Source organism: Papilio polytes, unplaced genomic scaffold (assembly GCF_000836215.1).
Source record: "Papilio polytes unplaced genomic scaffold, Ppol_1.0 DF824047.1, whole genome shotgun sequence".
Classification (NCBI taxonomy): Eukaryota; Metazoa; Arthropoda; class Insecta; order Lepidoptera; family Papilionidae; genus Papilio; species Papilio polytes.
The window spans coordinates 1678252-1704679 of record NW_013525157.1 but is presented as its reverse complement, the minus strand read 5'-3'; the positions used below and the strand labels follow the sequence as shown (position 1 = coordinate 1704679).

General features: G+C 32.0%; 3 protein-coding genes across 7 annotated transcripts in view; 1 reads left to right on the top strand and 2 right to left on the bottom strand.

Annotated features, from left to right (window-relative positions):
• LOC106100330 (probable leucine--tRNA ligase, mitochondrial) overlaps positions 1-1440 on the top strand; it is a 5575-nt gene extending 4135 nt beyond the window's left edge. Inside the window, exons 7-10 of the mRNA XM_013279154.1 lie at positions 4-120; positions 256-453; positions 568-733; positions 841-1440. Of these exons, the coding sequence (XP_013134608.1) occupies positions 4-120; positions 256-453; positions 568-733; positions 841-1415 (1056 nt within the window). The 3' untranslated portion in view covers positions 1416-1440. The remainder of the gene's footprint in view (positions 1-3; positions 121-255; positions 454-567; positions 734-840) is intronic.
• LOC106100661 (negative elongation factor D) lies at positions 1435-5476 on the bottom strand. The gene is made up of 12 exons (XM_013279617.1): positions 5258-5476; positions 4954-5179; positions 4655-4764; positions 4244-4351; positions 4022-4171; positions 3631-3761; positions 3111-3298; positions 2724-2964; positions 2232-2442; positions 1851-1991; positions 1651-1780; positions 1435-1502 (listed from the first exon to the last, which is right to left on the bottom strand). The coding sequence occupies exons 1-12, from the start codon at positions 5315-5317 to the stop codon at positions 1471-1473; spliced, it is 1728 nt and encodes a 575-aa protein (XP_013135071.1). The 5' UTR covers positions 5318-5476; the 3' UTR covers positions 1435-1470.
• Positions 5477-7767: 2291 nt separating this feature from the next.
• LOC106100660 (potassium voltage-gated channel subfamily KQT member 4) overlaps positions 7768-26428 on the bottom strand; it is a 42709-nt gene continuing 24048 nt past the window's right edge. For 2 of the 5 annotated variants that reach the window (XM_013279612.1, XM_013279616.1), the window contains 7 exons: positions 21360-21467; positions 17758-17828; positions 16739-16866; positions 13323-13419; positions 12940-13235; positions 12645-12754; positions 7768-9742 (listed from right to left, as the gene is read on the bottom strand). In XM_013279612.1, coding sequence (XP_013135066.1) covers positions 9486-9742; positions 12645-12754; positions 12940-13235; positions 13323-13419; positions 16739-16866; positions 17758-17828; positions 21360-21467 — 1067 coding nt within the window. In that variant the 3' untranslated portion in view covers positions 7768-9485. Of the gene's footprint in view, positions 9743-12644; positions 12755-12939; positions 13236-13322; positions 13420-15585; positions 15714-16738; positions 16867-17757; positions 17829-21359; positions 21468-26428 lie in introns of all 5 variants that reach the window. The other 3 variants (XM_013279613.1, XM_013279614.1, XM_013279615.1) reach the window with 3 other exon arrangements.

Here is a 26428-nt window from a genome sequence, read left to right as displayed (position 1 = left end):
AAGATCAAACAACCCACCTTTCAGGCTACTCGTAACGTTTTTGGCAATGACACAGATTCTGATGATGAACCTAAGAAAAAACTAGTTCTTCTAAGACCAAGTGATAACATTAATAGACAGGTAATCAAAACAACAGTAGTTTTTCAGTTTATTCATTACATATAAATATTTCTACTAATTAACTAGCCATACTATGTACCTTATACAAGAGGATATTTTTGTAGTGAATTTAATAAATTATTTGTAATATTTCAGAGTAAAATATCACAAGAAAAGGCTATAACTGAGGACCCTACCGTGTACCAGTATGATGAGATATACGACTCTATGATCAGTAAAAAGGAGGAGAAAAAAGAAAAGAGTAAAGAACAAAAGAAACCAAAATATATAGAAAATTTGATGAAAGCAGCAAATAAGAGAAAGATTGAAAATGAATGGCGATTAGAGAGACAGGTAATTTGTAATAACTAACACACAAAGTATTAAATCTTTTTTTTATTCAGTAAAAGAAGTAAACTGCTCACTTAAGCTTCCTTACAACTATAAAGAATAATATTTGCGTTTCAGATACAAAAAGAAAGAGAAAAAGAGGGAGATGAGTTTGCAGATAAGGAAGTATTTGTTACTTCAGCTTATAAACAGAAATTGGAAGAATTGAGAAAGGAAGAGGAAAAAGAGAAATATGAAGAATATTTGGAAAGTATTGGAGATGTAACAAAACAAAAAGATCTAGGTAATTAATCATTTATTGAGCTTAAAAAGAGTTTTACTATTGATCCACTATTTTTCGTAAATTATTACAGGAACTAATTTGTATATAACAAATGTGTTTCTTTTCAGGTGGTTTCTATCGACATTTATATGAACAAAAGTTAGGATCTGATAAACCGGAGAATAATGATATAATGGTACAAAGTAGCGATGGAAAGGTTGATGATGAAAAATCCGAAATCAAGGTGAAAGATGATAAAACACAAATAAGTAAAAAGAGGAATTACAGGAAAAGAAAATCATCAGATCACAAAAACATGTCGGAAGGAGAAATTGATGATTCTGATGAAGAAATTAATAGATGTAATTTAGAAGAAATTAGAATGTCAAAGAAATCTAAGCAATTTGATGCAAATATAGATGCAGATTCAGACTTTTCTATAGATGATTCAAGTGATGAAGATGGTAGGAGCAAAAATGATGAAGAAAAATCTGCAAAACAAAAAGATACCAGTAAAGATGACATCTCTACAGAAAAGGAAGTTAAACCTGTCGTAATGGATGAAAAGATCGAAAAAGTTGAGAGTAAACCTGAGCCACCAGTTGTTAAGAAAATAGATATATGGAAAAAGCGTACTGTTGGAGAAGTGTTTGAACAAGCTCTCAAAAGATATTATGAAAGAAAAGCTAATAGGGGGTTGTAGCATGAAATAAAATACTTAAATTGTTGAAATACTTTTATTTTCGTCAACAATTCCCTTATGTTACTACATAATGCGCCTTACAGTGTACTGAAAATAAAAAATTGGAATTAGATTACCTAAACTTATTCTTTTAATTCAAACAAATTTTTATTTATTTTTACCGAGATAGTCCTTGATTATTTTTTTTATATTTAATAAACCTTTTTAAATTAGGGTTAAAGATAAGGAAAAATACCTATAAACTCTGACACTGGATCATTTTCCCCCTCTGCTCGCATTGTCCCAGTTATTTCCTCATTTTCGACCATTGGAAGAACCAATTGAACAAATTCCTGTGTATAAGGCGGCGCAATTGCATCCAGTACCTAAGTATAATACGGAAATAATATATTTATGCATTTTCAAGATAAAATTTTCCTGAACTGAGATATTTACCTCTGTGATGAAATATCTAATAAGTGATATATCAGTGTCGCCGCGCTGCCAACACTGTTTTATGTATCGCAACACGGGCACCACGCAGCCGCGGCTCAACAAGTTCACCATTCTATCGAGGAGCATTTTCTTCAATTCCAACTGCAAAGAATATATGTATTCTTATTTCGAAACTGCATTAATTAATAGACATTTAATAAAATTAATGAATAATTGGCCATTTCAGACTTAATGACTATGGAAAATAATTTTGTGTAAAGTAAATGAAATTTATTCAGATAAAATTTTTAGAATTATTATTCCTAATTATTATTAATTCTAATATGGGTAACATTTTTCAGCTCCAGAATGCTTGAAAGTAGCTTAAACATGTGAAAATACCTGTACTAGAATTTCCAATTCATCTTGCGGGGATTCAAAAAGTTGTATGAGCAATCTTAATAGCCTGTGATGCAGTAACTGATGGCAAGAAGCCACTTCGTCTAGCAACGCCAAGTGCACGGGACAGTGCTCTGTGCACAACTTGAAGTATGAAGGCTCCGTTACAACACATTCTACCCACACTAGAACACCCATCCCTACAACTGGGAATCTGTTACAAAACAAAATGGACTATACATATATGATTTCAGCATCAAAGAATAGAGTAATAGTACATTATTAATTTTTCTGTAACTATCCACATGCAAAAGTGAAAAAACTGAATTGTTTAAACAGCTAAAGCTTAAATTGGTTGAGTAAGTAGTAGTAGTAAGTAAGTAACCAGAAGAATTACTTATTCTTACTATGATCAAATTTTTAGTTTTGAGTAAATCAGAATATAGTAAAATAAAAAATACAATATAACAATTTACAAAAAGAAGACAATGTTACCTGATACAATGATACAGTGTGGGAAGTTCTGCAATGAGTTCACTTGAGCTAGCAGAGCTGCTACACACTGTGTGGATTTTTTCTATAGCTTGTACCGTGGCTTTCAACTCCTCTTTGATAGGTCTGCCCGGGGTCACTCCTTCACACACACTGGTAGCATATGCCAGCAAATACATGTACTTTGATTTGTGCTCAGGATTCAATTTTGAACCCGATTTAAACAAGGAGTCCACAAGCAGTTCTACAAAGTTAACAAAACAGTTTACAGTACATTAATAAACACCTGATTCTAAATCTGAAGATGGTTTTCTAAAAAAGCAACATGTTTCAATGCCAGTTAAGTCTAGGTAGTCTAGGAAGAAAAAAGTGATGAAGAAATTGTAGTACCTAGAAACTGTGGTATTCTTAACAAATGAACCGGTGGAGGTTCAGGTTGCGTGTATGCGCGGAACAGCACCGATATGTCTGCCGGATTGAGTGCATCGCGCGACAACATGGCCGCCAGCGCAGTGCGTGCGCCGCGCCACGACTCGCCTGCCGTTAGCGCCAGCGTAATTGGGGTTACATCATGACCGCTGACAAGACAAACAGTCATCATCTTATCTCACTGATGTTAAATTGACGCACAGTTGTATAAACTTTAATGTTTTGGACTAATTTTTACAGACATCCTGTCTGCTATCAACATTACTCAGGACCGTCTTGAAATAAACCAAATGAAAAGAAATACTTAAAATTATTTCTTGAAATACACCAACAACAAAAAGCTATAAACATGTGTAAGAAACATTTCAAATAGTACAAAACTTTAAGCTCTTGTCCCTTAGTAGTCATTAGAATACAATACACTTGTTTCAGTGAATAAAAATTACATTTGTACAAGACCTTTATAATAATTTATAATTACCTTTGTTGTGCGCAACGAGTAATTTCTTGTCCAAGTCTTTTCATGATTGCCCCACCTCTTGGCTCTTGTGATAGAATGTGAACAATAACTTGACTGTATACATATGTTTGAGCACCGTGGCAAACCATTTTCTGGACAGTAAAAATATCACTTTTGATAGTGTATGGACAGATTGATAACATATTTTATTTATCTATACTAATATTATAAAGAGGAAAGATTTGTATTTTTGTATGTATTGAAATAACTCAAAAACTACTGGGCCAATTTTAAAAATTCTTTCACCGTTAGAAAGAATACCTGTGAATAACATAGGCTATATTTCATAATTTCACGGGGGCGAAGTCGCGGGCAACAGCTAGTATTAAAAAGAATAGAATAACCAACATACAGCACATTCATTCACACTATTCTGCCAGTCGTCAGAACTCTGTAGGAATCCAACAATAGCTGATTTGAGAACTCTTGAAAATACTTCTATTTGTTGTGCTGCAGTTGATATGCTGGTGATTTCTCCTTGGAAACCAGCATCTGATATAAGCTGTAGAGGAAATGCAAATTACTAAAAAAAGAGTTATCCAACATTTTAAATCAAATCCTATTATTTTTTTACCTTAATTGTAAAATTCAACATGAGACAATCTGGGTATTCTTCAGCCAGTCTGTATATCAAAGACCTCCATGTGGGATGTTCAATCATTTCTGTTAACCAAGCTGGTGTCTGAAAACAATGGTATACAAATACATTTGGGCAACACATATTTTTGAATCATCTCTAATTAGGAGCAGAATTGCAAATCCATGCTTGATTAACAACCCAGCCACTCTTTTATTTTATCACATAAATTACTGTATTATTCATATTTCACAACCCCTTCTTTGTTATTATGCCTTTTCAATTATCTCTTCTAAAGCCTATTCTTAAACAATAATTGAAGACATTGTTATTAAAACATATAAAGCTTAATTTATTATCCATAAGTGTATTTTCATGGAATTTAAGGCCATACTAAAGAATACTTACTTCACCTTCTTCTGTGAAAATGGTATCAGCTTTTTTGGGATCAAATGTCTTTAAAATCATATCCTTAAGGTGATTTTCCACCATGGCCTGCACTTCAGTCACTTTGACACCTACAAGAGAAAATCTAACATCAAACTAATAGATTTTTAAACAAATTGTGCGTAGAATTTTATAATAAACAATGTAGATTGATTAACAATTAATAGGGAAGATAAGTTTTAATAAACAAAAGTAATGAATTGCTATTAAGTATTTTATGAATGACGTTTTTTATTAAATAAAATAATTACAAGGCTTACCACCGAGAATAAGCCATTCAGCTAACAAATTTGCCATCTGTGCTACACCATTATAGTTTATTGATAATTGTTCAATAACTTGTTCCGGATTCCCGCCAGCTTGAAAATATCGCTTCAGCTGACCAAATATGCCCGGTTCCATGATATAGTCCGGTGTTTTGAACTTTTCCAAACATTCTTGTAGCACTTCTTCTGGATTGTCAATAACATCTTCTCCACCTTCTTCCTAAAAGAAACGAAACTTTATTGAATTGAATATGAAATAACATAGGTAAATTAGCAGAATTCTAAATAAAATACAAACTTCGTATTGATTGTGGTTTGATCCCTCCCAAACACGTTCTTCCTCGTATTGACTGGGCATTGTCAGTTATCAGGTGATTACAAGTTATTGCAAATTATAAATGTGGTAGTTCTTAAGAATTTATAATAGTAATAGATTTCAAATATAACAAAAAAACTATTAATTCACGCATTACATACATTACACAAACACAACTTTCTCGCTTTGTTTAAATTTGATTTTGACAGTGACAGTGACAGAAATATGTTTTAATATGGCCCACAGTCAACAACATTTTGCCCCGCATGCCACGCTGCAATCGTGTATTAATATAAATATATATTTGTAATAATATATAAGTATAAATAAATCTATAATTATAGTTTAAATAAATCTAATAGTATGTAACTATGAAATGTAATGAAATTAAATTTCTAGTAAATAAATTAAATTCTGCGTATTATTTATTTTTTACCGTTTGAATCGTTTATCGCTTCTTTTTGAAGATGTTTAATTAAGATTCAAATGTCAAGTCTGCTATTCTAAATAGAATAATAAAGTCGTTCACTTTACATATTGAACAGACTTGTTACCTTGCCTTGTTATCTTTATCTGCCCACTGTTGGATTGGTCATCCCCAATACATTCCACAAAAATCGGCCCTACGCATTCGGCATCCAACAACTTGTCAATTCAGGCCCAGGCTAGTCGAAGAGGTACTTTAAAAACCACGTCCTGGGGATGTTCGCTCGGTGAAATACCACGACAGACAGAGCAGGCGTGAAATGGAAGCAATCATGCGCTTTTTCCAATGAGTGTGCGTGACAGAAGCATAATTCTTGTCACATTTCCCTTCCTACCATTTCGTTTCCTTAAACGTGAGATAGATGGAGTAAGGGACCAATAGGAAAGGGAATGTCCTCTTTCTTTGGTAGCCGGTTGCTCGTTTGCCACAATATAACATAACAAATAAGACATACATCCACCTTCAATATACACTCTTGCAAATCTGCCAAAAATGTCACAATTTGTTGAATTTATAATTTTGTAGTGATCTCCAACAGCTTTCCAATAAAGGTGTTATGTTTAGAAAAACAAACATGACTATTATTTAGTTTATTCAATTACCGATATCGTAACAATTTGATATATAAAATAATTAAATGCATTTAACAAATATAAAAATTAATTTAGGATATTTATTAAACAACAATTTCATATAATTTATTGAAATAATTACGGTTTTTTCATAATAATACAAAATACCAAAGCGTTGAAATTTAGATGATTTTTTTTTCAAAAGAAAGTCGATTTTTTTTCATAATAATCACTCAGATCGTGCGGATCTTTCTGTGGGGCTGTCGCAAAATTTTATAATGCTAGCAGTAGCTGAAATAACCCGTAGTTCAAAAATACACTATTAATAAGTATATGTATTAAAATCCGAAATCCTCGAGAATCCTTTGATGGATTTCAACGCTTTTGCATACAGACGGTTTCTTCATTTGATAATAACAGGGCAAGATCTTGTTGTTTAGTCTTACATTTCACCTATTCTGGTTTTATTTTTATGCTTAAAGCAAAATTGTACTCAAACCCTAACTTTGGATAACAACATTCTTAGTAATCAAAACCAGTTAGTAGCTGCCATCTTGAACAAAATTTTTTAACAAAACGGTTGATAAATACGTATTTATTTAAGTATCTTCCTAATATTATGTTACATGAAATACAAATAAATAAGCATAATTTTGGTCATTTGAATGCGGAATTTTAAATCTACTTAATAAGCATCTTCGAAGTGGAAAACTATTATTCAACTTCTATATAGACAAATTGATTATCCTTATTTTACATTAAAAAAAGTTAATTTTACTTATTACATAAAATGGTGCTGACAGTGATAATAAATTATCAAAGTACGTATGTTAAAACAACTTTTTCATTACCTTAAGGAACTCTGTTACTACAATACATAAAATAAAATTTACGGAACATCCGTGGCCAGAATCATTTGCGTCTTTGCGCCTTTTTTTTGTTTTATTTTTTAATAAAAATATAATCACGAGGAACTCATGAAAATTATAAAGCGTTGCCAGTTATTATTTGATTACTGAACAGTACGAGTATGTATATGGTAGTCTCGCTCAGATATATTTTCTGTTTATAATCTAACGTCGTACTTAAGATCATAATATTTGAATCAAACAAATACCAATAAATATTACGTATAATAAAAAAGTTTCATGTCTACAGTTATTCTGGCAACACTTTTTACAGTTTATATTTATCTTTTAACATAGTAAGTCAAAAGCGCCTCCTTAATAGTGCAAATAATGTTTTACAAATTCATGCACTTCGAAATGATAACAGCATATTTTTAATATAATCTTATATTCATTCAATTTTGAATTATAATAATTTTCTGCCTTAGTTTAATGATCGTTATCTTTATTATTATTATTGTCCTACTTTGATTTATCTTAAATTTAGTATTCTTAGAAAAAGGAGGCGCATGACTTAATGTAGAAGTAGATCTTGGGGCATCTAATAAAAATCTTGAATTACTAATATATCGATGTTATTATTACCTTTTGGTATATCGTGATCTATGTAAATACGAGACGAATTTATACATATAATGATAGAATGCCTTATAGTAACGCAGTTAATTAATAATTAATATTTTGTGAGGCAAAACTAGGTCCCATTGTAACTATTATTTGCTATTTGCTGGATTAGGCAAAAGCCGTACAATTTAAATTATTAGTTCATTGACCAGTGTAAATCTGGTTGTTGGAGTGTGACATTCTATAAATATTTATATAAACATTAAAGTCTTATAATTATTATATTTTGAATGTCAGGCAAATGTTTACCCTGCTTTTATCAAGAAACGCATCCAAAACTTTTCTTTAAAAATTGGTTCAAGAATAGGTTCAAAAGTCAAACGAACTAGCCAACCATAAATCTGCATCACAATAAGCAACTAAAGTCGTATACAAAATACATAAAAGAGAAGTCCCATTTTGTTCTGAATTTTTTTCTCAGATGAAATTATTCGATACAGTTTACAACACATTTTATAGTCTTAAAAAATAGAAAATGTTAACTTGAATTATATTAAACTAAATAATGTGTGTCGATTCTAGGAATTTCACGAAAATCTTTAAAAACAAATTGGTTTCGCTTTACTTGACTCCACCATTCTAGTCCTATTCGAAGAATATACATAGATAATCCTGTTCTCATAGTCTACATGTCAGAAATAATTTGTTTACATATTGAAGTTAAAACGGCAATATAATAAATGATGCAGATTTATTTGAGTTGTGTTTATAGAAATCTTGAAAGTAATATTTGATAGTAATCTATATATTTTTTATTTTATCGGTAAAATGCGCTTAGTGTGGGTACTAGTATTAAACTCAAAAGTTTATCACAGTTCACTTGTAAATATGAAATTCTAGTATTGAGAAAAAAACATGTTAGCCATCTATTTTACAAAAGCATGTAAGATGTGCTTTATTACAAACGAGGATCATCAACAAATGAAAAATCTGTCGAGGAGAAGATATCAATATCGAATTTGTTGAATTAACATGATAAAAGTTTTACGATTATCTACTTTTTTAATAATAAAAATCTACTTATTGGGACGTGCGAAGGAAAGTTTAAGAACTTTTATATTACTCTAACTATTATATCAAGGCAGATGTGGTTTGTTCCGCCGCAGCTGTTATTTGTGGCTTTCAGATTGGGATATTCTAATATATTGACTAAAATTAATCTAATATTTATGTACAATTTTAAAGGAACATCTACTTGCATTAATGAAGATTAACTCAAAAGCCACTATTTATAGATTTCGTACATAATTTATATCATGTAAGCAAAATTTCATAACGAGATAGGCGTAGTCAGTTAAATTATGTACTTGCATATAAAAGGTACCATGTCTACTTTTGAGTCTTTGGTCTTTTATATACATCTAAAATGAGTGGAATTATAATCTTAATTTAATCACACTATTTAAATCGTTGTACAAATTGTCTATTAATAATCACTGCACGAGACTTACATATTTAAATAATACTTTATTTTAATCATTGAAGCGTTTTTTCTGCTCCGACAAATTCTATGCTGAAGCGTCTATGACAAGTAATGTTCGTGAGCGGCTAGAGTTATTGTGCGATTAAAGTAGAGGCCCCTGTGTTTGCGAGGTGCGCAGCACGAGGAGTTGTGTAGCTCATACGTCGGGCCTGAGCAGGTGCAGGTCGACGGCGACGTCTCGTCTCTGTGTGCGCAGGAGTCTGGGAGGGTGTGCGCCCTGGGCGGCGCCGAGCAGCGCGGCGTCCTCCGCGAGGGAGTCACCCGAGCCATATCCCCGCTCGTCCCCCGCCTCGCCCTCGCCCTCGCACCACGATGGTGACCCGGAACTCCCTGAGCGCGTGCCTCCTGCCTCCGCTTCCGTCTCTACCTCCACTGAACAGCTTGCGCAAACTTCTGGGAACATGTAATTGATATACATTTTTAACATGGCAGTTATGTTATGATGCTCCATAGATGACAAGTATAATCGAACGAAGATGAATGTTACTAACATAAATGAGGTAATTCTACGAGTATATACAAATTTAATGGCACATTGCTAAGGTAGTAACGAAAAAGTTCTAGCGTTCTAAACAACACAAAATAATTTTTAATCTGAGGAAGTGCGTACAAAATAATGGGATGTAAATTTTAATTAAATACTGTTTTTACTCTAAACAATTACGTGATATTTGCTTTGATTTATTCTATACCGTCTTAAACAGAACATAGAAGGAATAATTGGCACAGGCTTAATATTGTTGTAACTTCGTGAAATAGGTGTTCACCTAATTTTGTCAGAAGTACAATTATTGTAATTGCAAGGTAAGATAAAACTAATACTATCGATAGGACATTATTTAAAACATTAATAATGGTTAATGTTTGTCGATTTCCTGAGTGTGAAATATAGATCGCAGTCAAAAGAAATATATTTCTTTATCATCGGCTCCGCATCGTGCATTCGATGTGTGAGCTGGCACTATTCCATATATTCGAGTTATTGAACACCGTTTAAACTACGAGTCACTCAACCCGTCGGGAGATCGTACAACTGAAAAGTGCTGTCAGATATTGTGAGACCAGATAATACCTGTATCCTTCAGCACCCGTCCTTTCAGCTTCAGTTTTATTGGGGCTAAACTATTTTTTGTTTTTTAATTGTTGCATTAATATAAACATAAAAAACTTCTTCAATATTTCCTGTAGTTTCGAATTCGATTTACAACTTTTTTGTTTAAATGAAAACATTTTAGAAACACTTTTAGCGATAAGACGTTTTTGCGACAAACTTCGATTTAGTTTATAATGTAGTCTAAAATATATCATATTTTATTTTGGTCTAATAGTGGTCAAAAATTACTTTGTGGTATAGATAGAAGACACGGATGTTGTGTGGGTAGCAGTAACCTTCTGACTGATAATACCTATGAAAACATATATGATATATTCGATTGAAATACGTATTACTAATTCTTGTGTCCTTGTGTTAAAAACCGAATAGTGTTATTTATAATCAGGTCGAGATATTTTTTATATAATAGTATTTTTATGATGTAATTTCATGCTCTTAAAATTTTACTTTTCAATTAAAGAAAAATAACAGATGTATTTAGGTTTAGATGTAAATGTTGAAGTTGCTTTAGTATAATTTTATTTATAACACATAAATGTAAGACAAAAATACATCTACGTTTACAGAGCAAGATAAAAATGCATGCGACACTAAATAGATTATGTATGTTGTTTGTTGTAAATGTTAGTGTTATAAAAAATGCATGTACTCCACAATTGAAATACCTCAACATAACGCAAAACATTGCTTTGGGGACTTTTAAATAACTACATGAAACATTTGTTGCTAGGAACTTAAAATATATGAGCGTTGGCAGATGTAGGTCGAAAGGTAAAATGAGAGACATGGTAGTACTAAATACAACACCTTAATAATACATTCAAAAAGAGCAAAAGGGAGGGCACAAAGAGAAACTATTATACACATTCCACACATCGATAGGGGATAGGTTAGGACTCACGCAGCCTGGGCCGGCCGGGTGGGAGGGGGCTCTCCCGCCGCGGGGGTCAGAGAGAGGTCGACGACGAATAGTCTTCATAAGATGCTGCAATTTTGTAATATTCGCATATTTATACCTATGGCAACGATGTTCAATTGGTTAATTAATATTTCAAGCCACTATGTGTTAGAACAATATCTATACGGCGCTACATAATAGCCGGCTCACTGTGCATGTCTATGTCATAACTGATACAGTGAATGTAAATCTTATAATTGAGCAATAAACAGCAAGTCATATTAAACTAACAACATGAGATACAATGTATATTAATACAATAAGCGGGTTAAGCTAGAAATACACTACGCCTACATGTGATGTACTGAAAGCGTTCGTGCGGCAGTGACGGCAGCGACGCCAGCGGCGGCTACTCACGGACAGACGCCAAACTTATCTCGGCTGCGTCGAGCGCGTCAGTGACCATTGATTGATGTTTCGTAATTCACCAATTTGTATTTACAAAGCGCGAGATAGCTTCACTTACAACATTCCGATTAATAAATTAATTAGTAACAATATGCATGATTTGTTGAACTGAATAAAATGATTTTTAGAAATACGATGTGGTCCTGCGTAAACTGTCTACTGATAGCTGATAGGCTTTGGAAAGCTTAATCATGATGTTTTTATTTTGGTCACTATTTTATTTACAAACATTTTAAAAATGATGTAGCGTCTACGTTATTTAGCATAATATTCATACTGAGACAGTGATAATAGCAGAATTATCAAGGCTAAGTAGTTAATTTATTGTTTAAAGTATAGAAAGGAAACTAGGAGCCCCTTCGCACTGTCTGCAAATTGCCTAATCGTGGTTGACTACGGGTTGTCCCGATGTCGCGGCACAGTGGAAATATACTTTGCTGCAGCAGTGGAGAATATTCGTTGGAGATCGTATGAAAAAAGTTCTAATAATATCTTTCATCTACTTCAATTCAATGTTTAGCTCCTCTTAAATTATGTTTTCGTAATAGGCCAATTCACTCTAACAGAACTAGTAATTGTAAAGTTATTGGAGAATCATTTATTAATAATACAATACTGTTATTTACATATTTACAGTTATTTCACCAGTAGACAGCATTGAGACAGTTAATGAAATAATAATTAAATTCGAAATTTTAAAACAGGAGAATTAATGTAACATTATAACATAATTTTCCTTTTTACTTAAAATTAGCTTTTATATAAAATTCTATCTTACTGTAGACTACAGCTAGGTATATAAGAAAGGTATTTACCGGAGCTGTCAGTGGCGAGGCGGGGCGGCGTGTCCTCGCGGTCAGTCGGCACTACTATAACTACTTCATCGTCTCGCGGCGATTCACCATTTCTATTCGATGACGATGTTCTGAAATCATATATGTAATTTAAACATGTTAAACAAAACAACAAATGGCTAATCGAAGATGTAGATAGAAGTCTTAACTGCGTTATTCCATAGTTCTTTATTAATTTAGCTCAGTGGATTTGGAGATCGATAAGATAGTTATTAAAATTATAAGCAAACTGGTTGGTTTAATAAGATTAACTTACTTGACGATGACTTTTTTGCGCATAAATCTCGTCCCTAGATCAGAATACCCTCTATTCATGGGCCGCTTGAGGTGTGGGGCGGCGAGAGCGGTAGGCCCTGGGGCGGGCTCGAAAGCGCGCGACACGGGGGAGTTGGGTTCCGAGCACTGCTTGTCGGCAATAGCGGGCCGCGCGCGCCCGGCTCCCTCGCCAGAACCGCCGCTCTCGCCGTTAGCAGCGCCCAGCCGCCTTGTCGTACGTCTATCCTCTTCGTACATTTCTAATAAATGATCTAACTTACTTTCTATGTCATCTACCTGCAAATAGTTTGACATGTTTAAATTGTACACAGTATTTTTTGTAATGGATACCGATAATAAAACTGTTAAAACGGCAGATATTACCTGTCTTTCAATTTTTACAACTCTGGAAGCTAGGCTGATTTTGGATGCATACACGTCTTTAGCTTTCGAGCCTTGCTTGCCGAGAATTTGATCTAACCTGCGGGTTAATATTAAATGAATTTAAATGTATGCTTTTAATATAATATGCATTACGCTATGTTTACACAACATAAAAAAATTTGTAAGTACGTTAAGTTAATACCAATACTCACATCAAACAACTTCTTGTAATACAGGTAAAAGTACATTAAACGTTAAAAAATATGAGCATTATGCAAAGAATTGTCTTCGTATAAGGGAATATTTATTCCGCGGTTACCGTTGTATGGTTATTTGGGTTAGCTTTACTAAATTATCAGTGAATTACAAGACTTTGGGCAGAATTTTTAATATACCTCTAAGTTGGCTCGAGCAAGAAGTGCGGAGAGGTACGGATTAACTTGCATTATTAATGTTGATGACGCCAAGGCTGAGGTTCCTCTCTTATGCAAATAAATACAATCGCTTATATTTTGCATAAATAAAAACATGTTCTAATATAGTAGATATGCCACAAAATTGTGAACAAACGCATTAAAAGACACAGAAGAAAACATAACTGAACAACATATAATAATAATGTTTTTATATTAATTGTAATGTTTTCTTTGCAACGAATTAATTATTCTTAGAATAAGAGCGATGAAACATGTTTTTTGATGTTGTATCGCCACGGCTCTGGACTAAAATCTGTTTATACCAAACTTTGGGTAGTTGTATAGTTTCACAGTGAAAACAATAACAAAACGCTGAAATAGAATTGTTTTGAGGCAATTTGCTTCAGCGTTCGCTAAAATAACCAAAGCTCTATATCAAGGTTTACTTTAAATGTCAGTTTACTAATATGTTATTATAATTAATTAGAAAATTTTATGATTATTTTATGAAATTAAATTCTCAAACATTGTATAGTTCACTTGAGAACAAACACAAAGTTATATTCAGTTCTAAGTGGACCGTAGCTCCGGAGTGTCTACCACTTATGAAAAAGTAACTTTCTATTAGTGCAATTTTAAAACTTCTATTAGGTTAAGGTCACTTGTTACAGTAGGCCTTGAGGCATCTCTGTTGCCTTTACACATACGTCCTGGACGGTAGAGAAACGGGTAGAAGCTTTTATATGTACATATGTGTTGGAAATTAAATATATTTATATAATTTGAAAAAATGTAGCAAAACAATCAGCGCATCAACTTACTAACAGCTCACTGTTTTATCTACATAAATATCATCATCGGTATTTTAGATCAATACAATATTGTAATGATTCATTTTTACTCTGTATTCTAAATTTAACTGAAATAAACATAATGCCCATATTTTAAGGAAACAAATATTACTATCAAAATACTAATTATATATAAAAAATGTATCTAACCAACTTTTATTTTATAACTACAAAGGACATGAGACAAGTAAATTATACGAGTAGTGACATAGTGCAAGCGTAGATGTCGTGCAAAGCTCTAGTAAGAAAGCTAAATGATTGTCGTGCACTGGCGACAGTTATAATTCATGAAGAATACGTAAATAGAGTAAAGCAGATCAGAGCCTGAAAGTTAAAAGATTTACCATAACTATCCGTCTACAAGTCATTTTGAAATACATAAACTTATTGTAGGTTTACACAGCGCCTGTTTTCTTTTCGTATTTTATTTGTTTCAGAAAAATCTATACATACATACAATCCTTAACAAATTAATTATATAAACATTACGATCTGAAAGGATAAAATATCGAAGTAAATTTTAATGCAAATGTTTGACTTCAACTACGTTGTTAATTTCAAGGAAGTTTAAAAATCTAAACAGAATAAGAATGTATTCCTAAAGAGTAAATAATAATCTAATCAGCTTCGACTTACTATAAAATACCCCTATTAGACAAAAACAAGACATAAAATAGTAGCGAAACTGTTTTATTACTTCAGTTAAGCTTATCCGTCTTACAAAAGAAACTCACAGCAAAAATACTTTTTTTTTCGCAAAAGGCTCTTGATTTATACCTACGCCTATTCCTAAGGAGATACGGTGTCAATGCTACAATCTACAAGTTTTTTTTTTGTATTTCTCGATCGTTGTCAAAGAATAAACAAGTAGGATTTCCTTGTTTGTATAAATGCTAAGTAACTTCGGATGGTATTTGATGAGGAGCAGTGATGGAAGCGTCGCGGGGCCGGTGCGGCGCTTGCGCTAGGACCAGCTAGTACCAGCTAGGACCTCACCTGTACTGCAAGTTCTTGGTGCGGTTTAGGAGGTCGGCGTGCCCGGAGGAGTACTGTTCTATGACGTCTTTCACGTCGTAAGGTTTCAATGCTTCTCTAAATCTCTTGCGCGCGACAAAGTACTTGAGCTACACGAAAATAAAATATGTTCCTGATAGTGATGCAAATTCCTGCATAATGTGCTCTTTTAATTACTAAACGTCGTTTATTTTGAACCTTTAAATTTAAAAATTGTTTAATGGGAGTGAAACAATTACGGTTTTAATTATTACTCATTTTTTAAAGTGTAATTTTCGTCACAATGTTTATGAATTTTTGTACTTTTAAAGACCAAAAAACTGTGTTTTTTTTACAAAATACAACAAAACAAATTTTGTAAGTATTTAAATTATATTAAAGTTATTATTTTAATAAAGTCGTTTTTGGTTTTATAGGCGTTGTTTTAGTATAAATTATTAAAACGTTGTTAGATATGTTCTTTAATATTTTATGTTTAATAGAAAATAAAAAATAACAAACGCAAGCAACTTCGTCTCATAGCTTTATTAGTTTAAATTTATTAATTAAGTTAAAGACATATGGAGATAATAATACAATACTTCTGAAAGCAACGATTACGTTGTCCTATTAAAATGTATAGTAATTTACTATTAATACAACTTAAACGTTTACAATTTAACGACTCGTATCATGCGGCGCAACAAATCTTGATGATTGAACCACTATTCTAATGAGTCTTTAGTGTACGAGTAAATCGGTAAGTCATGCGAAAAGAATATTCAAAGGTTTTCGTTCCACTTGGATGTATCTATACGTAATATCTGTTGCTATTGTTTACAACACCAACATAATTGTATCGAAGAGAGCTACATTAAAGATTGTGAAGTGAAGTAGAGGGTAAAGGCATATTCTATATAATTTTTATGTGAAACTTAGTGTCAACAATGTATGTCGAAAATTAAAGATAGCGATACACACACTACACTACAGAGTATTATGTATAATAAAGTATTAGATTTGAAGCCAAACTTGTCTACAGAGGTAACGTAACAAGACACAGTAGGTGTGAAGACCAAACGAGAGAATGTATGAAGGACGTAGAGTAGGTAAATGGTAAGTGCAAGGCGTACTGATGTCTCTGGCTAGGTACTACCTAGTCTGGACGTTTTTCACTCGGCCCAGCAGGTCCACGTGGCCCGCGGAGTATTGCTCTATAACATCCTTTACGTCGTATGGCTTTAGCGCTTCTTTAAACTTACGTCGGGCCACAAAATACTTCATCTGTCAGGATTCCACATTACAATATTTCAGTGAACTTCTCTTATGCGAGTATATATAAAATAGAAAAATATTTGTTTATCAATTCTGTATTAGTGTTTTCTCTTGAAGTGTTCAAACAACTATTGCTGATTCTGAATTAGGTGTGATTTAATATTGTTCATAGAAGCAAAACATTGGAGAAATATTTACTGTTGCTACATAAAAAACATAAAGAGCTACGAAACCCCTCAATAGAGCTATACGAGTGTATAACTTTTATCTGGACTATAACACCAAGCTAGTTTTAAAATAAAATGGTAAACTAGTGCAATCTAGTAACTACTAACTCTAATAATTTTAATTTTGCTTTGTTTGATTTAAAGTTTTTTTTTTATTATAAAAGTAAAAGCATATTATTTAACATTGTTTTTAATATTTTGACATCTATTTCCAACTGTAAGTTAAAAAATGTCTCGAATCAAGTCTTTGCCAGTACGTAAATGAATAAATTTTCTTTTTTTTTAGCATATGTTAAGTTGAAATGTTCTTTTTTATGTGTCTGTTCTATTAATGTAATTAAACCTGTGTTCTGTTACGTTTTACTAACTAACGAAATGTTAAATTGTATTTTAAGCTATCAAGTAATTTAATTTTTATAATGATAATTGGCAATAAATGCTTCGTTTAGAAATGCAAATATTCAGATGTGTACTAATGTAGAAATTACAATGTTATTTATTTATGTAAATGATTTGTTATTAGTAATATTTAAATTTGATATCTTTGTAAATGTCAACAAATTTTAAATATTTGTATACATCAATTTAACATTTAAAAATACACTGTTTAAGTAAATTGTCGATAAAACTATTAAGTATATTCAGTCAATCATTAAATTTTTTAAATACGTACCTTCCTTATAAATCTGATAGCAGCTTTATGACGCGGAGTTAATGTCACACAACGGGGCTCCTCATCCTCGTCTGCACAAAAGAAAATCTTGACATTTAAACATGTAATTATTTACACAGAAATCAGCCGCATGATAGGATATACGGTGATGAAGCGCTTTGGGAAATCCTAACTTTTAAACACGTGTACGGTCGAGGAAGTTTATTTCCTACCCATTTCGCTTTAACATTATTCGACAGTTGTTAGCAAACTTATTTCTTTGAGTTTGTTGTTTTTAATCTTGTATGATTTGAAATCTGAAATTAAATCTCTCGCTCTGAATGTAGAGAACACATTGAAAGATTTTTTTTCATATCTTAGATTCGATGTGTAATATCGCATTTATACTCATTAGGTTAATATTCTTCTAGTAGAATTCTTCTACTGGAATGTTCTTCTAGTTGTTAAAAATGAAGACAGTTGTTAAACTATTGAACTGTCACAGACAAATAGAAATGAGGCAACGCAGAAAAACTGCGTACACATACTGTATTGACAGTATTGTAAATGAACTGAACGTGCAGGACACAAGACCATTAATACAGATACGATGTGGGTTTCTTTTATTAAATATCTATTCCAATAGAAAGTAATAAAAAAACAACCTGAAAAACTTTTGCTAACATAATTTTTAATCGTAAATGATAATAATCACGATCGCCTCTTAATAAATATTTATTTATATATTCCTGGATCGAATGGAAAGATAAAAGAAGATATGCAGCAGATATATTATGGCTATATCTAAAGTGGCGAGGAACAAGGTAATTTATACGACTAAAATTAATTAGAATTTTGTAATATATCTAAAAATTCAGGGACTTTTAGGAAGAGTTTTCTAAGAATTAAATATCTTATGTAAATAAAATCAGAAAGGGTATTGAATTAGTTAAGAATTCATCGCGCCGCGTCTTAATTTAAATATTCATATTAAAATGATAATTACTTTAATCTCTTTGAAAGCCTGTAGATACTTTTTTAAATTAATAGACTTTACAAAGTAAATGCTATAATTTAGATTAGTACAATTAAATAAAAAAAATGAAGAAATAGCTTGTTTAGTAATCAAAATTTTCAATTTGTAATAGTGGTAATTTTTTACATAACCCAGTATAATTTATATACGACAATTAATAAAGAATTTGTGCAGATGTTTCAAACTCGTTCTCATCCATCACGCTTTCCGAGACTGGTACTTTACAAAATGTTGTCGCCCGCACAATCGATCACAGCCGCAAAGATATGGATTGTAGTTTGGTTTTGTTATGACAAACACCTCGTTATGAAAACAAAATTAAAATATGCATATATATTACCGATTACAATCATATTAAAAAATATACTATATTGGTTATAATGACTTAACCTCCATGTCCCTATTTACAATAATTATATGATAGGAATAAAAATGGCAGTAAAATTTCATCACGTTATCTTTATGACCTACGGCTTCAGCGTCGAATATAATACCAATTTTAAAAGATACTAAAGTTCGTTCGTTTCTCGCGCATAAGCAAAATTATTAATTCTACGACTCCACAAAATGATAAGTAATAAAAAGTGGAACAAAAAGTTGTGTTTGTTTCGACGCAAAAGCAACACGACAGTACAACCACCCGAAAAATAATTAATGACTTGCAGAGTAAGAATTAGCATACAAATATAAGTGGCGGAACCGACGGCCGTCGGAGAGGGTCAAAATGACACTCAGAGAATCAGAATTCCTAACGAACTTCGTGGCAACAACAAACCGCTGTTGCAAGAAAGTAGATGTAAATGAATTTAACATTTATTTTCTTTTAAATCGAATTTAAAATTTGTGCTATTGCCAGCTTTTCACTCAGTTAAGATGATGTATAAACTTTAGATTAATACATTTTTTGTACGCTTTTTACATACTTTTCTCATATTATTTACGTGGGACAATCTTCATTGCCAACATATTTATTAGTACATGCAAATCTAGTACACCTATGGATATTTACCACATATTTTAACTTCAATTACTTCCTTAAAGGCCAAATTAATTATTGTTATTTGTGATATTTCGACTTTTCATTATCGTCTTTAGAAGTCACACTCACACTCCCTCTTTAGTAACAATAATAGTTTGTTTCTTTGCCGATCAATATATGTAGATATTGACTCCAAGTTATAAATAAGATTGCGTCATTAGAGATATACATTAAAGTAAACAAGTTTCTCTCTAAAATCAAAAAGTGTAAAAGAAACCATGACTTTTGTAATACTGAAATACAAGTACATGACACACAGATTCACGTCAGTGTATTAAATGCTTATTGCATACACATGCAATGGAGCGTGATGAGTAACGGTCTTTAAATTCGCGCGGCACATTTTGGATTAGCGCAGCGTAAACAAACTAGGTCTCAAGCAACCGGTTATTTATGCGCGCTAATACAGACAAACGAAGACAATACTGCGCCCATATGTTACATATAATGTTTCACTCTAATAAAAATAAACGTATAAATTAAAGAATTTTATCCGTAACAGCAAACAGCATGGATTTTAGTATTTACTGGGCGAATTTTGTTTTTATAGAGTCATTATATCTTCCATTTATACTGGTAATACTTTTAATAGATAAATTACGTTTAGCTTATTTTTGTAAATTAATACTTTAATGGATGCATTAGAACTCTGTAAATAAATCCAAAATATATTTTTTTACGCTCGGGTTTTTGGCATTGATTATAGCCGAAGCAAAGAGTGATATCTTTTTTGTTTACCAGTAAATAAAATTATCTTTTAAGGAACTTTGTATGCTACTTTTACATGTATATTGTAAGCATCACTGTTAGTAGAAATTATGTTAACAAATTATGTCAAGTTTCATGTATAAATTAGTAATGAACATAGCGTACAAATTTATTAAGAAATGAGTTAAAGTTCAGATGTAATAAAATTAGTGTGAGCATTTGGGTAGAAGCCAAATACCATTACCGGATAATATTATTTATGCGAGGAATATTTATGGCAGTAAACAGAGGAACGAGAAAATTTATCATTTCGTAAAAATACTTGGACTCGAGAAATTACAACATTCTGTTTGGCGTTTAAAATTAACGAGTTGTCGATATTCGTTATTTAGCTGAGATTTGTTAAATTACATTATATGTTTTAACGTTTCATTTATTTTACAATGGTGTGCGGGGTTACAATAAATTGTAGACTAAACGTGAATCTTCAAATTAGAAATAGTACATATATGTATACGTTTTGTAGTTATAAATTATTATTTAGTTAATTTGAAAAATTCGAAAATTTTGAAGTTGTTCGCTGGCGAGCTAATGAAGCGTTTTTTTTTTTTTTTTTTATTTTCACCAAAAGCGTAAACCGTGTTGGCTAAAAACATCGAAATGAAAATTAAGCACCTTGTGGATCTAAGGTGTTAAGTCAAAGACATTTTGACTATCTTCCTCCTATAGTATAGTAAGTTGGTAAGTAAGTTAAAGAGTACTGAGCAATATTTTGCGCGTGTTTAATCTGTTGCGTCAGGTATTTTGTAAGAGTCGAGACGGTGTAGCTTTTGTCCTTACCGTCGGAGTTTCGTTTGGAGAGCGCCGTTTCAGCCACCGAGTCCTCGCTGTGCGAAGGGTTGACGGGTCGAGCGCGCACTGGCCGGCCGTGCGGCGGACGGCTCGAGCCTGCCAACCCATATTATACTAACTTGAACACCGCACACACTTTGTCAATCATCTAATCTGTTTTCCGTCTGCTAAACTAACTCGTGGCCTTTATAGATATGTACGTCCTCACCTTAAAATGATGGAAATCCTAAGCAGTTTGCGGTGTTATTTCTTATTTCAAACGTCTATTATTAGTAATCCGCCCGTCCGCCTGTCAAACCCTTTACTATGTACAGCTTTTTAAGGACCAGAAGAAGTTATATATTTTAATAAATCATTATGAGACATATAAGGTTGACATATTCCAAGTAATGAATTATTATGATAAATTTAGTTCTATTTATAGTTTAAGCTCAGACAGCCTTTTAACTAATTTTATTTTTTAAACAATGTTATAGCAATTCCTTTATTATCATTTTACATTTAACCTTCTAGATATCCCGCTTTAAAATCGATTATAACTTTATAAAGTTTCCAATTTCATTAAACAAAGATGAATGGAGTTAAGGTAAAATTGTTTAGCTTTGCTAACAAATACTTCGCTGGAAGAACACGGGAAGTTTTCACGAGGCGTTGAACGTAGGTACAGTGACTGATGTATTTTTTACATTATTTGTATCTCATTTATTCACGTTTATTTGCGCTGTATATCTTTCAGTCAGCTTATACTAATGATTTTCTGTTTTTAGGATTCTTGCAACATATTCACGTGATAAAATGTAATTTCCGACAATTATACACTTATCGGAAATTAAGTATATTCATTCGAATTATTTTAGGTATCAACTGCACGCGACAGGCTATCACTGACTGAACATTCTCTCAAAGTATGTTAATCGATTGATTTTATAAATGTAGGAGGGAAAATTTTAATTATAAAACTAAAAGGGCACCATGTTGCCATTTTCTGAACACGTTACTTTGCAACGAAGTTTCCCCGTCATTAAAACTCATTTAACGTTGCGGTTTTGTTTAGCAAACAATGTGAACACTCTATTACTGGCATAATATTTGTTTATTAAGGGTAATATTGATTTTAACAAAAAAAAAATCAAACGCACGAGGATGTGACATTTTTAATTCGACTCTTTTTTACTGCATTGAAAGAACACCTAAATAATGAGGTCAATGCAGTGGTTGGCGGTTAATGTCTAAGCAAACTATCGATCGATTTTGTATCTCTTTCTTACTCAGGGTGCTAACGATCTTGGTGTACTCGTGCCTATGCTTTTACCATAAACTGTAAATTCAATAAAAACCAGCTGTTATATAATTTTCCTGAATAGTATGATTTTTTATATTTTACTTAATCAATAGGCTCTATTAACGTTTTGTGTACATTATCACCATGTACACACAATAAAAAGACTAAGTAATTTGTAGAAAGATTTTTGAGAAAATCATGTTTTGTATAGAAAATGTAGAGCCTAGAGTTGTGACTTGTTGCATGGAATTGTCGGTGATGCCAAATACTTTCTATTGTTTGGAAAACCGTTCTTAGAATTGGCTCTCATCCACCCTTCTCTCTTATTATAAAAGCATTCTTGTATTCATTTTCTTTTATGTTGTTTACATAATATTTATCAATACACTGGGTTAAAGTAAAAAAAAAGAACAAGCATTTTAAATTTTTATTTCATTATTTAAAACATATAACATTGATGCGTTCTAAGTGTTGAATTTTTAGCAATTCAGATATTACGATTTTATCTTAACGCATAAATAATTATTCTAACTTAATACCGTTGAAGAGGCGGACTGGGATATCAGTGTGAAATCTCTAATAAGAGAGGACATAAAAAATTGGTTCGTTAAGGTTTTCATTACAAAACTCCCGCAAGGGAAAATCTAATGAAAAAAGAAGCTATGAAATCTCCTATCATTTAGTTGTAGATTTGAAAAATTACTTCAGTTCCCAATTTTCAAACAGTTTAAGATTTTTCTAGTCAAATTATAAACGGTTAAAATAATTTAAATTTAATTGATGGAAAGAATAAAATACGATTGAATCAAAATCAAATCAAATTAGCTAGTTAGCAACATGTAATATGGTAGAAACAAGTTTTGGGCTCGTACTTATTGGTAATAATCAAGTAACGGAGTACGAGTATGTCAATAGCTTATTGAGAGTTTAGTTGACAACTTGTTGAATGTCGAGGCATGCCATTTGCGGATACCCACGAATAGAAGTTTTCGATCAATTATTTGATTCGTAAGTAAAGAAGTTCTTGAAGTAACCGATGGTGAATGACATCCGATATACCTACATTAACATTTAATCTTAAGAAATATATCACAGAGGATAATCGTTTGCATTTCAATTCAAGTATTACAAAGTTTAATACTTGGATAAACTAACTTGAATATCTTAGTCAAAAGAACTTTATTTAGGTCGGCATCCTGAACCACTCAGACATTTTCCATTTGCCGGAATTAAATTTGAGTACTGAGATTAAATTCATAATAGATTTTAAATTGTACAAGTATTTACTTTAAAGAGTTGAAAAATATCGTTGTAAAACATGTTAGTGAAGTTTTTTTGTACATGTAGGGCAATAGCATACTGTAGTCAAAGCTTCAGTTTTTTTTCTGCTTTTTGTAATATTGCTTTCGCACCAGTGTCTTTGCGCCTCATATCGATTATTTAGCCAATGAACTGAGAACGTATGTTTCACACTGTAGCTTTTTGCATTTAATAAATTGGAAAGAATACGGAATATACCCAGTAATTGTGTGATCAAATTCGTTTTGTATTAAGTAAAAGCCGAAATAATCTTTATTTACATGAAATAGTGTTATTTGGCTTCCCGCGTTCAAAATTAAGTGAATTCTTTAAACTTGCTTTTTTATCTTAATAAGTATGTATGTTTCATACAGTCACTTATGTCGAACATTGTAATTATGTGAAAAAGAACGCGAAAGTAACATATTAACTAATTCCAAAAGAAACATGTAATAAATTTAAGTTGTGATGTCTTTTTCCTTTAGTACGAAGTTTGAAAGGTTTTATCTCGACATTGAACCCTTAGTTGCAAAAAGGCGTCATCAAAAGGAAATGTCTTCAATATGTCAGGGTTAGGAATAAATAACCTTATGGGAATAACAATAAGATTACATTTAGATTGTACCAGTGACTTGTTTACGTATTTCGTTTCGATATTACGTCATTCGATGAACCTTTACGACTAGCGGGAAACACCTGACTTATCTGTAAAACTAGATATTGCAATAACTACAAATACCTATTCCATGAGGTGATAAAATATATTACAAGTCACTATTTAAAAAAGATGTAGAAAAGAAAAATAAGTTTTTTTTTCCTTTTAATAAAATTATAAAAGTAAGACGGCGACTTTCTTTTGGATAAAGAAGTAGCGCCTGTTAGTAAGAAAATTCACAGTTTTCTTTGTTTCTTTCCAAAGTCAGTATTTGGCAAACTAAGGAATTAAGTTATTGCAGTTGTAGTAGTTTTAAAGTATTTGTGAAATTATATGCTTCTGGGCAATAAAAGTTTCAGAGTCTTCTTACTGGAACAAGATTCCACTTAATGAAGATTAGTTTTGGTCGATACTTGGACCTTAGTGATCTAATTTTAAGAGTATGTAGTTGTGGGAATAGCCCCAAGTGAGCAAGGTTCGTGGTCAGCAAATTGTACGGGTCGTCGTCGCCCTCCGCCCGTCGCCGCTTAGGAACGCTTATTTTCGAGAGCCACTTCCGAACGTACATTAAGCCGTTTGACCCTTTTATCTTACTTAAATCGCGCTAGTTGTTCCTTTAGCTCCGAGGTCAACTCGAGATTAACTGATAAGGAAAATAAATGATTCGATGACAACGTAGCGTATCATATTAAAACAATTACTTAATAAAAAAAAAACGTAACAATTCACTACTTGTAATGTACAGCAAATTCACGCATCTAATAATTATAATAATAGACGCATTTTCTCAAGCGTTATCTTGGAAGTAAAAATTGACAATATTTTAAGCATCTAATAGTTGCTTGAAAAAGATTTATTTGTAGGTACTGTAGCGTAACAACAATTTAGATTAAGCACTTAATGTCACAAACTTTAATGTTTAATTTAACTATTAAGAAATTACTAACTGTCACCGTCAGCTTCTCGACTTAATTAAGTTCAATTTATCGTACAAGTGAATACAATTATATTAATAACTTAAGTTATCGTAAGCGCTCAGTGATTTACATTTTAGATTATTGCAATGATTTGTAATAGCTTAGTTATAGTATGAATATGTGTTATTTATAAAAGAAGAGACTAATGAACATAAAAATAGGTATTACGAGCCAATATGTTTTTTTTATTATTTTCTCCCTAATTTAAGTATGTAATATTTTCATCTATCAGGATATATTCTTTTCATTAGTTATTGATTTATATAAATCCGTTTCGTGACAATTTATATATTTTCGTTAGTTATTACCATAAATATAAAAGACAAAATAGTAATATATTGAATAAAATTTATGCACCGCTAGGTATTTAGTCTTTAATAGTCTTTGTGGCCGATATAAACCAATTTAATTGCATTCCTTCACAGTTTTAACTACTCGCATATAACAAAAAAGGAGTTATTCAATATATAAAGATAAATTCTTTAGAATCCAGAATACTGTTAAGATTTTGTAAAGAATCTAACTTAAGCCAAAGTCAAAATTAATATTTTTAATATTTACTTCAGGCAATCTTATTCAGATGTTCTTGATCCTTTGTTTCTAAATTTTATGTTTTCATATTTAAATGTATATATCTAAGCCAATGGGAAATAAAGAAGCACCGAGTTTATCGTAGAGGGGCCGTAGAACGTAACTACGCTGCGTAGCACCAAAGAGTACTTAATAATAAGAGTTCATTATAAAAAATCAATATCTGTAATAACGATAGTTCAACCGTAATAGACGAACCTATATTATATTGCTTTGAGGAAATCATACATATATGGTTTCCAGCAGGGTTCCA